The 15,488-nt window shown below is 39.0% G+C and overlaps 1 protein-coding gene across 1 annotated transcript in view; it reads left to right on the top strand.

Moving 5' to 3' along the window:
• PTPRB (protein tyrosine phosphatase receptor type B) overlaps positions 1–15,488 on the top strand; it is a 79,214-nt gene that overhangs the window by 38,917 nt on the left and 24,809 nt on the right. Inside the window, 7 exon segments of the mRNA XM_032221327.1 lie at positions 2,437–2,700; positions 4,408–4,528; positions 4,530–4,669; positions 7,240–7,503; positions 9,047–9,310; positions 10,062–10,331; positions 14,938–15,201. Of these exon segments, the coding sequence (XP_032077218.1) occupies positions 2,437–2,700; positions 4,408–4,528; positions 4,530–4,669; positions 7,240–7,503; positions 9,047–9,310; positions 10,062–10,331; positions 14,938–15,201 (1,587 nt within the window).

A 15,488-nucleotide genomic window follows, 5' to 3' on the forward strand; every position in this document is an offset into this window, starting at 1 on the left:
AAAGATAATGTGCGAGTATAATTACAGGTCACTAGCCAGTTTGATGTAGCAGTTAAGGCACTGAAGTAAAAACTGATATACTCTGAGTTCTAGTTATGCCTTAGACACGAAGGCAGCTGGGTCACCTTCAGCTAGTCACTTCTCAACCCTAAGAAATGGGTTGTGGCAAACGTCTTCTGAAATCTTGCCTTAACAGTGAAGGGATTTGTCGTGCCAATCACCAGTAGTCAACACTGATTTGAAGGCAATCTCTCTTCCCCCCTCCAACCACCTCCCCCCCCCCGATTAAATTATTTTTTTCAGGTCTTCTGAAAATTCACTCAACCACACAATTGGAACTGTTTTCTTAGGGATTGACATTTTTCAGTATTTTCAAATAAAAATAATGAAAGATTTGTTCATTGAGCTTTATTCACATTTGTATCAGAGATTGTCATCTTCACAGGTGAAAAGGTGCCATTATGTACACACTCGTTCCTCTTAAGAATAAAGGTGATTTGATTTTTAAGATGGAGATTTCAGAAGAGCATATAATGAACATTCATGAACATTTGACTTTTAAGAAAACTGAACGGGGTAGTCTGGTGAATTTCTTAAGTGATAGATAGAATGCTTGCATTAATGCTTTTCAATTACAGAATTTGTGTATTTAAAAAGCCTAAATTTTGATAGAGTCAGGCATTTTTATGATATATAATTTTATTATATGATTCAGGTAATTATTGAAAGAAGCTTGAAAAACAAATGTGAAAAGAATTAAACTTCATTCTCAGATAAATTGTTTGTAAGTCTTTCCACTAGAGGGCAGCAACTTCAAAATTATAAATGATGTATTTATCAATGTTTCCTCTGCAACTTTTTGTGAAAGTGAGGTATTATATTGCAGCACCTTCAAACGTTTGGCTGATCATTTTGCTTTTTTATAGATGAATAAGTTTCCTTGTATTTATTTGAATGTGTGTGTTTTAATTAATTTTTAGTGCCTAAGCTCTCTATCAATTCCTTTTATCTGCAAAAATTGCTGATTCAATAACTACTATTGTACTAGCAACGTAAGTATAAAGAAGGGACTTTTCCCTTCGCGTGTCAAAAACATTTAATTAAGTTTGTAGAGGAGAGTATTTGTGAATGCCATAATCAGCATCAAGGTTACAGTACCATTTTAGGCCCCCATCCCAGGATTGTTTAAGCTAAACTAATTCCCCCCCCCCCCCCCATCAGCAGGTGTCACATATAGGGACAATGGGTAGAATTAACCCTTCAATTATACTGTACATTAGAAACAATAATTTAGAGCAGAATAAGTTATCTCTGCATTTTTCTCTGTTTTATTTTTCATTTCCTTGTGGCCACACACAAAATATAGTGGGGCAGGAGAAATAAGCATCTCCTTTCTCTTCCTGGGTTAATAGTGATCCCAATCAGCCCATTGCATTTTTTTAGTTTCATTTTTTTCTCCATCACATTACTCGGGGGCTGAGGGGACTGTGTGGTGGACGGAGGCTGGGGGAGGAGAATCAAGTAGGGAGAAAGGCCACCAATTTCAAAACACTTTTTGTATTGATTTTTCCACTCAGTGTCTGCTTCAGACTCATGCTGCAATTCTAATGTCCTCCCCACAACAGATTATCCCAAAGGGAATTGATTCTCAGTAGAAGAAGAGAGAATCCCCCTGCCTTGGTCTTCTAGATCATAGGTGTCAAACTTGCTCCGTCACGTGACGTTTTGTGACATTTTTCTCATTCATGGAGGTGGGGTGGGCCAGTTCAACCCCCCTCTTCTAGATGAAGGAAGCTCTACGCCTCCAGAAGAATAGTGGTACAAGTAGTCCTCAGCTTACTGACCAAAATATCAGTTGCTAAGCAAGGAGGTTAAGGGAGCTGCAACTCAATTTTATAACCCTTTTCCCACTGTTGTTAGGCAAATCACTGCTAAAAGAATCATCAGGTCCTAAGTGAATCTGGCTCCCCCCCAGTGACTTTGTTAGAAACCAGCTGAGAAGGTTAGAAATTGTGATCATGTGACTCTGGGACGCTACAACAGTCATAAATACATGCCAGTTGCCAGCACCCAAATTTTGTTCATGGGATTGTGAAGATGTTACGATAGTTGTACGTGTGAGGACTAGTTGTAAGTCACTATTTTCAATGCCATTATGACTTCTAACAATCACTAAATGGGTAGTTTTAATTCAAGGACTACTTCTGCATAAAAAGAACAAAGAATCTCATGGAAATTTAAAAACTAACAACTAGCTTTGCAAAAACTTTCTCGGAATTGAGTTCCACTTCAGGACTGGTATCTAAAAAGCTGCAATAACACATTTTGTCATTTTTAGGTGTCACAAAATTCTCTGTTGTTATAAATGTGGACCTTATCAGGAACTTTCTCTGAACACCTGGTAAACTGAGAACTTTCTGTTGCTTTGATGTGCAGTTCCTTCCAGTGTAAGCGGAGTCACCGTGAACAATTCAGGGCGGAGTGATTATTTGAGTGTTTCCTGGCTGCCAGCTGCAGGGGATGTGGATAGCTACATGGTGGCACTCTCTCATGGAGGTCAGACTGTCCATATCATCGCCATTGCAAAATCCACCAGTGAGTGCTCCTTCAACCACTCACACCGGGGTCGTCTCTATGATGTAACAATAACAACCAAGAGTGGGAAATATGAAAACCAGTCTTTCGGTCAAGAGAGAACAGGTAAACAACAGATGAAGGAAGGACGTTTCAGTCAGTGGTGGGTTGCTAACCGGTTTACTACCAGTTCGTTCGTGCATGCGCATGCACAGAAGCATCTGGGCAGGTGGGCAGCCTCCTGCCATCGCCACTACCGGTTTGGCCAAACCAGGCCGAACCAGGAGCAGCCCCCTCTGGTTTCAATGTATTCAGCTAACTATGGAGCTACTATAGTTATATTGCAAAAGCTTCTAGGTATGCACGCACACACCCATGTATTGTCTCTCCATCAGCTGTAGGCTATATAATGTCAAGAATGGAACAAGCACTAAGATTTGCTCATAAGTGAATGGCAAAATGTTGTTTGAATTGCCTGCTTGCTAAATAGTTGCATTAAAGGAAAATTTTGTGAACAAAAATGGTTAAAGACCATTAGGAATTAAGAATAAATATATATTTTCATTTGGAATATTATATTGGATACTAGCATGGATGAAAATGAGTATTGCTTTTGAATGTTCAGTGTTATACTGTATACACTTTGAATACATGTAATAGTTTTCTCATAAAATAATATAAAAGAATGAGTTGCACTATAAAAACAAAAAGTGTTTGCTATTATAAGAGGGAATATTAGTTTCTAACAGAACAAATGCATAAAGGCCAAAAATATAGAACCATTTATACTCCCATTTAGATCACTGTGATATTGTGAAAGAAATGTTTGTAACTATATATTATTGTATGTTCTCCTGAAAGACTAGGCTCCAATCAATAGTTTACAGAAACAGGTTCTCACCCTTAATAAATAGAGTAAATATTTCAGAACCCTGTAGTATATAAGTGTACTCCAAAACTGACTGCGCATTCACTATTTGAGTCAGGGGCAGAAGAAGTGAGTAGCTTTGTTCTGGTCAGCTAACTAGTGGTGAACTGTGTGGTGGGGGCTGGTAGGTGGGACTCAGGTGGTGAGCAATTTTGTTCTGGCCAATTGGCTAGCAGTGTTGAGGTTGTGAATGGTCTCTGGCCAGCTGACTGGCTGTCAATTTGGAAAAAAAGTGGAACTCAGCCAGCATGAACATTATGACTGCGAAACAGGGAGTTGCAGTTAACCACCTGGTAGACATCCATGGACACTGGTGATTCATGGATCATAATTTGAAGACTGTTTCAGCAGCTGCATAAATGGTTTATATTAAGCAGACAAATATAGTTGGGAATCACAAAGAGTGAAAGAAATTAAAATGCAATATTGCTGGTTGCAACAATGTTATATACATACATACAGTGATTAATATATGGACTATAATCCTATCATTTTGATTTCGGCAACAACATATTATACAACTTTTGAAGCTTGACGCCTTATTTTATTCATTCATACCACAGCCCTGGGAAATAAGACATTCATATAGATGATGATAAAAGTAGGATTTTGCTCAGTTTTTACATATCCAAACAAATCATTCAGCCTAGATAAGAAGACTCATTTGTAATGTTAGTAGTCAATAATTACTGGCGTAGAACCAGATACTCATCAGCTGCTATCTACACAGCACAAGACTACATCTATCAGATAATTTTACCATATATAACTACAGGTAGGTCAGAATGATGATCCTTTCCTTAAAATCGACCTATACCAATTCCTTTCTCAAATTATTTTGAGTGTGCATTGACATTTACTGTATCAGATATAACAGCACACTGAAATATGTTTTATCTTTTCAGTTCCTTCAAATGTCCAGGGACTCACGGTGAGCAATTCTGCAAGAAATGACTATTTAAAGGTATCCTGGCTACATGCCACTGGAGACTACGACAATTATGAAGTGATCATCAAGCACAACATGATTCATTCAAAGAGAAACTGTCGCCAAGGATGTCAATGAATGTGTATTCACTAACCTGATTCCAGGAAGGCTTTACAGTGTAACTGTTTGCACAAGGAGTGGAAAATACGAAACCAGTGAAAGGGCCAATGGAAGGACAGGTAACTGAATGTTGAAGGGTGATGCAAATAAGTTATACTTTAAAATTAAAAATGCAGTTTAAATATTACCTATCTGAACTGAGGATCTTATTAATTGGACTGATTATTAAGGACTGTTTTCCTATGTAAAGAAAGATCAACACCATAATTCAAGTGCCTGCCTTATAATTTGATGTTCATGACCAGGAGCTAATAAATTAAAACAGGTTCTAGAATCAAGGTGATGCCACTCTGGAACTTATCATCGTTCAGTAAACTCATGCAGTTGTCCTTATATTCATCTGTTTGACCTTTGCAATGTCTTCACTTTCAAGATAAACAGTTGTATGACTTTAGCAACAAGGAGAATTATTATTATTATTATTATTAACAAGGAGAATTATTATTATTATTAGAAGTAGTAGTAGTAGTAGTATTAACTTTCAGTCTCCCGAAGAAATACTATTTTATCCAGTGAGTAACATGCTTCATTATAAAAATGTCCTGGATCAGGCTTTCCCAGGTTGCTGTATCTATCAATTCTAGGACATAGAGGTTTGGAAAGATAGTTCTGAATACTTATAGAAATCTTACTCTGTTTTTAGTAAGGCTATGTTCAGTGAAAAATGCACCCAAATGAAACATAGGCATGCATGCCTATGTACATTTATGATAAATAAGTTCTGGAAAGAAAGAGGTAATATCATGGTAACATCATTGAGTCATAGCATGCTAGCTATCACCAGCATAGTGCTTAACTTCATTGCTCAGAAAGAATTTGTAGAACCTTTTAAACGTTTTCAAAAGGTATGTTAAACATTTTCCCCTAAATAAAGGAATCTAGTGTCAACTCGCAAAAGCATTTCTAGTCATATTATCTCATATATGAATGCCATGTCAAAAAACACTATTGTGTTATAAAAGACATATCAATTGGTTTAGGTAAGATAAATATTTCTATTAAGGTAAAATGCAAGCAATTAAAATTCATGCTCACTCAAATATATATATGGGTCTCTAGTTGTTCGGGTTTTCTCCCTCGTAGAATTGGAGATGTCTTGGCGATGTTTCGACGAAGTCACATTCGTCATCTTCAGGCTGCTGCTGACTACTTCAGGTTTGGTGTTTCCAGGAGTAGGAGTAGTTCACTACTCCTGGAAACACCAAACCTGAAGTAGTCAGCAGCAGCCTGAAGATGACGAATGTGACTTCGTCGAAACGTCGCCAAGACATCTCCAATTCTACGCGGGAGAAAACCCGAACAACTAGAGACCTACATACTAACACCCGCGAAAAACCTCAGAAAACATATATATATATATATATATATATATATATATATATATATATATATATATATATATTTGTTTTTATTTGTGCTGATAAATAAATAAAGGGAGACTAGTATAGATCTATTTCAAGCTATTTAGCTCTCATCAGCTAGCCACACCCTTACTGGGATTCGAACCTGTGCTGTATTGCATCTTAGGCAAACGTCTTAGCCATCAAGCCACAGGTCTCCTCCTTATCAGCTGAAGCCAGGGAAGAAGGTATATATTAGTGTCACAACCCCTGGTAAGCCCCAATTATGGGAGGAAGCTAACTGCTTCCAACATCTGTCAATCGGCTCGTCACAAGAGTCCATCACGACAGAAACCCAATATTTTACTGTTGCCTTTTTGTTATATTTGTGTTTTTATTTGTGCTGATAAATAAATAAAGGGAGACTAGTATAGATCTATTTCAAGCTATTTAGCTCTCATCAGCTAGCCACACCCTTACTGGGATTCGAACCTGTGCTGTATTGCATCTTAGGCAAACGTCTTAGCCATCAAGCCTTAGCCATCAATCATATATATATATATGATTGCAATCATTTCTGAATGTATGCACAGGTAGTCCTCAACTTATGATCACAATTGAGCCCACAATTTCAGTTGCTAAGTGAGACAGTTGTTTAGTGAGTTTTGCCTGATTTTGCGACCTTTCTTGCCACAGTTGTTAAGTGAATCACTGCAGTCAGTAACACAACCGTCAGAAGGTTGCAAAAGATGATCACATGACCTTGTAATGCTGCAACCACCATAAATATGAGTCAGTTGCCAAACGTCTGGATTTTGATAATGTAACCATGGGAATGCTGCTATGGTCATAAGTGTGAAAATGGTGATGTCTCACTTTTTTCAATGCCCTTGTAACTTTGGATGACCACTAAACAAAGTCTAGGACTACTTATATTAGCCCAGTTATCATAGAGAACAAGAATGTGTGCAGGTAAATGAATAGATTGGTGAAGAAAGGCCTATGGGCCCTTTTCTGTACCAATCACATTAATCAAGTAGCTAAAGAAATGGCAATCTCCCCCTTTCTCTTTCAGTTTAACGTTTTTAGGCTTTTAGTTCAGTTCAGTAAAAAGATCCTTAATTATCACCCAGTAGGCTAATTATAGGATTTTCTATAATAACCTTGATGGCTAATAATATTTGTGGTCTTATTTAAAAGCTGGTTGAAATGAGTAAACTACTCTTCAAGACTAGTTGTGTCTGTATGTGTATGTGTCACCTGACACTGTCCTTTCCCTCATTCTTCAGTTCCAGAATCTGTAAAAGAGTTGACTCTTAGTGACAGAAGCACTGAAGATTTATATATTACTTGGTCCAAAGCTGATGGAGATGTTGATCAGTATGAGATCCAGCTTCTGTTCAATGATATGAAAGTTTTTCCATCTCATCACCTTGAAAATACTGTCAAATCATTCAAGTTTACATCCCTCACTCCAGGACGCCTTTACAAAATTGTTGTCATGACAATAAGTGGTGAAGCACAGCGTTCTACTTTCATAGAAGGATTGACAGGTTAGGGGGGGGGGAATATATCAAAAGACTTCTGAACTTGCCTCTGTTGGATGGTGAATGTATGGAGTATGACCTAGCAGATCACAAGAAGGGAAATGCATTTTTAATTCTGTGTCTTCCTCCACATGTAACATAGGGGATACAGTATGACTTAACATACAAAAACAGCATGCAAGAAGCGGCTGTGTATGGTCATAGACTTGAATGGCTTTTACAAAGGGATTAGGGACAGCACTACTTGGGGATTTACATTATAAGAGAAGTATGTATCGTCTTTGTGTAGACATCTAGAGGTATTTGCTTGAACAGTTTCAAAAAACAATGCTAGGCTAAGAAGGCCTCAGCCTGGTCCAACATGATCAGTCCCTTAATTTAGAGCCATTTATTTTTATCCCTGGTGTTAATATCTAGTATATGTTCGTTCGCATTCTAGAATTAAACCTGCATTGTAGAGAGCTGGGAAGCAAGCAGCTGAGAAGGGAAGAATTAGTAGCCTTCGCTCATATGCCCCTTTCTCATATTAAATTTATATGTATCTTTTCTTGTTAATGTGATTGGGGCAAACAAACTTTAAAGGTTTAAGTCTGTTCTGTCACATAATTTAACCGTTTTGGCAGCATTATTAAACTTTTCACTGTGACTAAACTTGTCTTGCTTGGCTGGTGTTTTCCTGGAATCTTTCTTACTATCGTTTTCTATCTATATATTAATAAACTCTCATGTCTGTAACCTTTAACTAAGCAACATTGTATCTCATTGGGCAAAACTTTTTCAACTAATTACTTCAAATGGACTAATTTGCAGAATGCATCCAAAATTCAGAATCTATGACTCCCGTGGAATATAAATTTAGCAAATTTTATAAAACATGACATAAACAGTATCATAAAATATTTCATGATAAAGTACAAAATGCCATAAAACATTTCCTGTGGTCAATTGCTGATATTTGACAGTGCTGTACAGTTCAAATGGGCTACTTTTGAAACAGATATATTACTGAATCTCTCCCTGAATTTTAAAGAACTTTTCTAGTACTTTAGAAGCTCTGCCTTCGTAAAAAGCATTGAGGAATCTGGTAAGGAAATATCTCAGAAACAATGATCCAACAGGACACAGTTGTCTAGTAGAATCTAAAAATGAAAGTACACTCTTATCACAGAATTGTATTTGGAGCAGCAGGATTTAAAGTTCATAGCATTGAACACAGCATCCTTCCCATCCCATTTCTATCACATCTACAAGTTTAATTTGCCAGCCTGTTCAGAATCCAGGTTTTGTGTATTTATTCTTGGCATTTGCTTATCAATTTACTTTCTGTAAATTCACATTCAAGCATCTGCAATTTTTCTCCAAACTCTTTGGGTTCCCGCCTGCCTTTATTATAACCTCTCAATGTTTCTTTACAAAATTATAAAACAGACAACTTTATTGTCTAGTCCAATTACCTTTCTTTCATGTTTTCTGCAATTTTGAAAATATATGCTATATTAAGGAAACATAAAGTAAATTTCTTTCCCATGTTGCCTTTTTGTCTCTTTAGTTCCAAGTGCAGTTAAAAATATTCATATTTCACCTGCCAGAATGATGAACAGCTTGAAAGTGAATTGGACCCCTGGAGGAGGAGATGTTGATTCTTATACTGTCACAATACTTCATCAGAACCATCCCATTGGTGTCCAGACAGTTTCCAAACATGTATATGAGCACACTTTTAACAAACTAGAAGCAGGGGAGCAGTACACGGTTGTTGTACAGACCAAGAGTGGCTTCCTGCATAACAATTCAACTGCTGTTGGACGAACAAGTAAGTTCCTTCCTGAAACCACTCGGGCAAACAGTTAGGAAATCATCACAATCCCCTCCTTGTCTATCCAGTCCAGTTCTGTACATGTCTGCCCTGCTTTGGCAGGTACCTCTTTCACTCCATCCATTCAGTGACTTACATCGTTGCTTAATGATTATAACTGGCAGTGCCAAGACTGCAGTCATTTACAAGGTGGTCAGGTAGGCATCTGACATAAAGACCGTTTGCTCAATGATCAAAATTCCTGTCTCAACTGTGGCAGTAAGTCAAGTAACAATTGAAAATTGAGTAAAACGGACAAGATAATTAAAGAATGTTGCTCAGTCATTATAATCAATATTATAAGTGGCTTTTTAAAAATCTGCATAAAGAGAATCTCATTTATATTTGAAGCTAGAAAAGAATAGGGCAGAGGGAAGGTATGAATATATAAAGCAGCTGTCATAAAAGTAGTTGAAATTCTGATTAATATGTCTGCTGCAGGGAGATGTTGTTTTTCTTGGCACCAAAACATAGGACAACAACTAAGAGTTTTACCAGATATGACTTACCCAATTCTCTTCATTTTACATTCCGTTGTTTTGTTCTCACCTCCCCTGAATAGCCATTTTGTGGCGACTCAAGAGCAGTTCAAAAGCAAACATCAATGATTGTAAATACGGTCAAAAATTACCAAAAATTGAACTTGGAATTTTCAACTGTATGGAAAAACTACTCATTTGAAATATTACCATTAAACAATTATTTCTAGTTCCTGCTCCTGTTCAACAATTGCATGCAGACAATGAATACAGCAGTTATTCATTGATGGTGACATGGAATGGTGCTCCTGGGGTATCTGAACGTTATGACATCCTCCTGTTGACTGAGCACGGTGTCCTTCTCCACAACAAATCAGAACCAGCCACTGCTAAACTACATAAATTTGAAGATTTAACACCAGGCAAAAAATATAGAATACAGATGTTCACTGTCAGCGGTGGTCTCTTCAGCAGCCGGGCAGAAACTGAAGGGCAAACAGGTACTTCAATACTTCTCCTAAGAAACAACAACAATCTGTTGCTGAAGATCTGTTGAACTTTAATTAATTTTAGATTGCATCAGGAATATTTGTATTTGTTCTTTGCTAATTGAATTGTTATTATTTTAGCTAATTTCGTAGCTATGGAAGCAATACGTAAATAAAATATGCCATCAAATCTGCTAGTATTTCAACTGTCCAAATAATTTCTCATATGAGATTTCAGTTAATTTTGAGTGGTCTATAAATGCTGGTAAATATCCATAACATGCTTAACCTTTTTTTATTTTATTATGAGAAGCCTCCATATAAACTAAAGATATGTGAATATTTCAAGTTAGAAGTATTTTGAATTCAAAATAGTGGGATTAGAATTTTTCCAGGGACATAAAATTTATATATTTATATATGTGTGTGTGTGTGTAAATTCCTGGAAGGTTTTCCCTTTAACTTGGAACATAGATAGATCTTTTTTTTGGGGGGGGGGCTGGCTTCCTTATTGGTTGGGTACACTACTGTTTTTATAGCAGGGACGTGCAGTCAGGGCAGGCAGGGGAGGCAGAGCCTCACCACTGTCATCATGAAAAGAAAAAAATGTAAAAGGAAAAAGGCAAGAGCTGAGGTCAGGCTGAGCTAGTTGCTGCCAGAGTCACCATGGATGATTCTACTTAACTGTTTAAAAAAACCTCTAAAATAGCGCCTCATCTAGTCTGACTTTAAGCGTTTTATGATCACTCGAGCAGAGTTAAGCAAGGGTTAAAAGCCGAAAAAATCCTGATGTAGGTGAGGCACATCGTTCTCCTGCCTCCTCCTGTAGCGGGCACTTTTTTAGAGGCTTTTTTAAACAGTTAAGCAGAGTCATCCACGGTGACTTTGGCAGCAACTAGCTCAGCCTGACCTCAGCTCTTGTCTTTTTCCTTTTACATTTTTTTTCTTTTCATGATGACAGACAACAGCAGAGTTGAAATCCTCTATGAAACAGGTGGAAAAGGTACGTGTGGGACGGAGGGAGGGGGAGAAATTCAAACTTCATCCTCAAGTGTAGATTCCTCCCCAAGTGTAGTTTGATTGCAGGCAGAGCCACGTTGTCTTTTCAAACACACACACACACACACACACAAACACACACACACACACAGAGCTGGATAAAACTATATAAGCCCAGCTTCACTGATTACAAGTTTGAAAAGGCAATGTGGCTCCGCCTGCAATCAAAGGCTTGGATTGGCTCTCTTCCGGCTTCTCTGCCTCTTCTTTCACCCCAGCCTGCAAGCAGGAGGTAAGTGGGTGGGTGAGCTTTATTGTGTTTCAGGCATTTCCCACCCAGACAACAGGATACATTTGCTAATGGTGGAGCAGGGGTGGGTTCCTACCAGTCCTTGCCGGTCCTTGCGGACCGGTTAGTCGGTGAACCTGGAAGTAATTAACTTCCGGGAACGCCGGCAATGTTCCCTCTAAGGTGCAGCTAGAACTGGCCACCCACAAAGGACCTTCCCAGACTTGTTTTGTTGAGCACTGGGTGACTGATGGTAGTTTGCACTGGCCGCGGCTGCTCAAACTAGCGCCAGTCACCCCATTTTCAGCAAAGCAAGCCCGGGGAGGTCCTTTGTGGGCGGCCACTCCTAGCTGCTTGCGTCCGGCGCTGTGGCTGAAGTAAACCCCCAAAGATCCTGCCGCCACCGGAATATCTGCTGCCGCCTTCTCCTCCTCCAAAAGCACTGCTGGATTTGCCACCTGACGCTGAGGTGAAGCCACCAAAGCTCCCGCCGGCACCCCCACCCATGGCAGCAACGCCTCCCCTTCCTCTCAGAGCACCTGAGCTGGGCCCCACATTATCCCTCCTCCCTCCTCCTCCGCCGTGCTTTTGAGGAGCCAAGAGGTTGCGGGAGCCAGTAGGAAGGCGGCGGAGGGGGCGGGAACAGGAAAAAAAGGCCCCATGGCTTCTCAAAAGCACGGCAGAGGAGGAGGAGATGGCGGCAGGGGTAACACGGGGCCCAGCTCAACCCACGGGCGGGAGCACCAGCGGGAGCTTTGGTGGCTACACTTCAGCCGCAGCACTGCGCAGCAGATGTGGTGGTGCTGTTGGAGGAGGAGGAGGAGGCAGCAGCAGTTATTCTGGTGGTGGCGGGGGCTCGTCAGCATCTTCAGGGGCAGCCTGCCCCCTGTGAAAAAACCGAAGATGGAGCAGATCTGCACAGATGACGTCACCACAACATGACTGGAGGAGGAATTCTGGGAGTTGAAGTCCACAAGCCTTAAAGCTGTCAGGTTTGAAGACCCCTGGGTTTTTTTCCCTAAAGGGTTAGGGGTGCAAGGATTTTGTAACTTGACAACTTTAAGACTTGCATGCTTCAATGCCAGAGTTTCTGAGCCAACATGACTGGAGGAGGAATTCTGGGAATTGAAGTCCACAAGTCTTAAAGCTGTCAGGTTTGAAGACCCCTGGGTTTTTTTTCTAAAGGGTTAGGGGTGCAAGGATCTTGTAACTGGACAGCTTTAAGACTTGCATGCTTCAATGCCAGAGTTTCTGAGCCAACATGACTGGAGGAGGAATTCTGGGAGTTGAAGTGCACAAGTCTTAAAGCTGTCAGGTTTGAAGACCCCTGGGTTTTTTTCCTAAAGGGCAAGAATCTTGTAACTTGACAGCTTTAAGACTTGCATGCTTCAATGCCAGAGTTTCTGAATAGCTACTTGGACCGACCTAAGTACTAATTCATAATTTCATATCCGATCACATGGGTGGCAAGCCACTCCCATCCAGTCACATGGGTGGCAAGCCACTCCCACAAAGGCCACACCCACAGCGTAGGTTCCAACAATTTTTGAAACCCGCCACTGTGGTGGAGGTGTTTGGGGAAGGCAGCAAGGGAATGGGGGGGGGGTATGGCAGAGGAGCTGCTTTCAAGCCATTGGAAAATATATCCAATCCAACTTCTGTGTTAGTGTTTGTTTGAGAGAGAGTGAGTGAGAGAGAGAGGGAACGGGGTAGGAGAGATAGTCCAATCCAACTTCTCTGTGTGTGTGTGTGTGTCTGTTTGAGAGAGGGAGGAAGGAGGGGGAGGGAGAAGAAAAAGAAAGAAGGAAACTTTTTCGCAAAGGAGAAAAACAAATGCTGTCGCTTTAAATCGGAACTGAGCATGCCTGGCTGTGGAATTCTGGGAGTTGAAGTCCACAAGTCTAAAAAAATTTGAAACCCACCACTGTGTCAGTGCCTCACCAGCCATAAACCTCACCGCACGTCACTGTTTTATAGTGTACTCCTTATATATCAATCTCAATAATTAACTCCTTCCAGGAGAAAAAGCTCAGCATCATTACATAAATAACACTTAAATGTCCAAACTTATTTTGTTTCTTATCTTATTTCTCTCTCCCTTACATGCACACATATATGAATTGGTTTGGCTTGGCTTGGTTGTTTTTTCTTTTAAATGGCAGCCATTGTCCTTGCTCTACTCTTTCCTGTAGTTGGGTATCCTATCGTACTGCCAACTTATATAGTAATTTGAGTGTAGGTTTGATAGCCGTATTTTTAATTTAGTTGGAAATATGTATTAGAGAACTACAGCCAGCATTTCTCTTATGGACCAATCACTTTTATAGATGTGTTCTGGCTATAGAAGGAATCCACTATCATTGGAATGGACCTTTTTCTTCTTCATTGACAGACATTTTAACTATGACCCAGAAATATGCATGTATAACCATCATGTGTCAACTTTCAATGACAGAAGAAAAAGGAAATTTGTTTCCTCTTAAAAAGAAAGGATTTCAATCATTTTAAAATGCCTATCTTTCTAAACTGCTATATCAAAGCCAACCTAAAAGAGTCCACACCACTTTAGTGTTTTAACTTCACATCCATCAAATTTCACAAAAATGAATCAGCCATTTTAATTTTATGAACAACTGAATGTTCAGGAAATAAATGATGGAATATGCAAAATTAGGTCCATCTTAAATATAAAGACTTACCCCTCCACATATAAAGAGCTGCAGTAGACAGAGCCTATACTCACTTTGAACACTATTTTTTAATGTTAAAGAATGTTTGGGTCCTTCGTATAAAAAAATGACTTAAGCATGGATGTGTTGAAATTGCTCATAGAAAACCCATTGATTTTTAATTGTGAGATCCTTTGTGCTATATGATTATTTTCTTGCAGATGTTTCATTACCGAAACTAGATAATGTCATCTGCTTTTGGTAACAAAACATCTACAAGAAAACAACCAAGCACAGAGAGCACCAAGGACTCCTCATTTCAAGCATGAACTACAAATATTATCCTCTAACAGTATTTTTGATTATGCTAAAGTAGTACACTATATCAACTGTTCTTTTTAGGTTTTACAAACCTCCTTGATTATGGCTGAAGAATTACTATGATGAATAAGATATAAATAAATGTATCTGGGGACTATTTTCTAGTTTATGCATGATTGTGCAACTTTTATGATTACATTTTTTAGTTTGTAATAGCCAGGAATTGATCAGATTATAATGGCATTTATTTCCAGTTAACTTTATAAAAAGCAACACATGGATATTTAAGGTGTCGATACAGGCTTTTCAATTCAGAGGTCACTCTCTTTTCTCATTTCAGCTCCTGCAGCTGTCACAAATCTGAAAGTTACAGAACGTACCACTGGACGCTTGTCATTCAACTGGACTACTTCTCTGGGAGAATTTGATAAATACGATATTTTTTTGTATAATCCAGACACATCTCTTCAGGACAGGAATTCAGGAAACCAGAATCTCCAAAAGTATTCCTTCCAGAATTTGGTGCAAGGCAGACTGTACAAAATTGTGATTGTTACTCACAGTGGCAAGCTTACTAAAGAAGCGTTCATTTTTGCAAGAACAGGTAAACCTTTCATGAGCTAATCCACCTACAGGAAAATGGACTCTGAAAGCATCAGTGGGTTAGTTGAACTGTGAAAAGCTGTTATTTATAGACCTACTAATAAACAATATCACAGTTTCTGTAGTCCTTCCTGCCTGCTTTACAACTTTATAGAGAATGGGAAAGTTCAAATATCATAGTTAAACTATGGTTTAATGAGGTATAAACAAACCACACCTTACTTAGGCTCCCACATTTCTCGTTTATATCTCACGATAACCTTTCTCATGTTTCTTTTGATTGCCCAT

This window comes from Thamnophis elegans, chromosome 7 (assembly GCF_009769535.1).
Source record: "Thamnophis elegans isolate rThaEle1 chromosome 7, rThaEle1.pri, whole genome shotgun sequence".
Classification (NCBI taxonomy): Eukaryota; Metazoa; Chordata; class Lepidosauria; order Squamata; family Colubridae; genus Thamnophis; species Thamnophis elegans.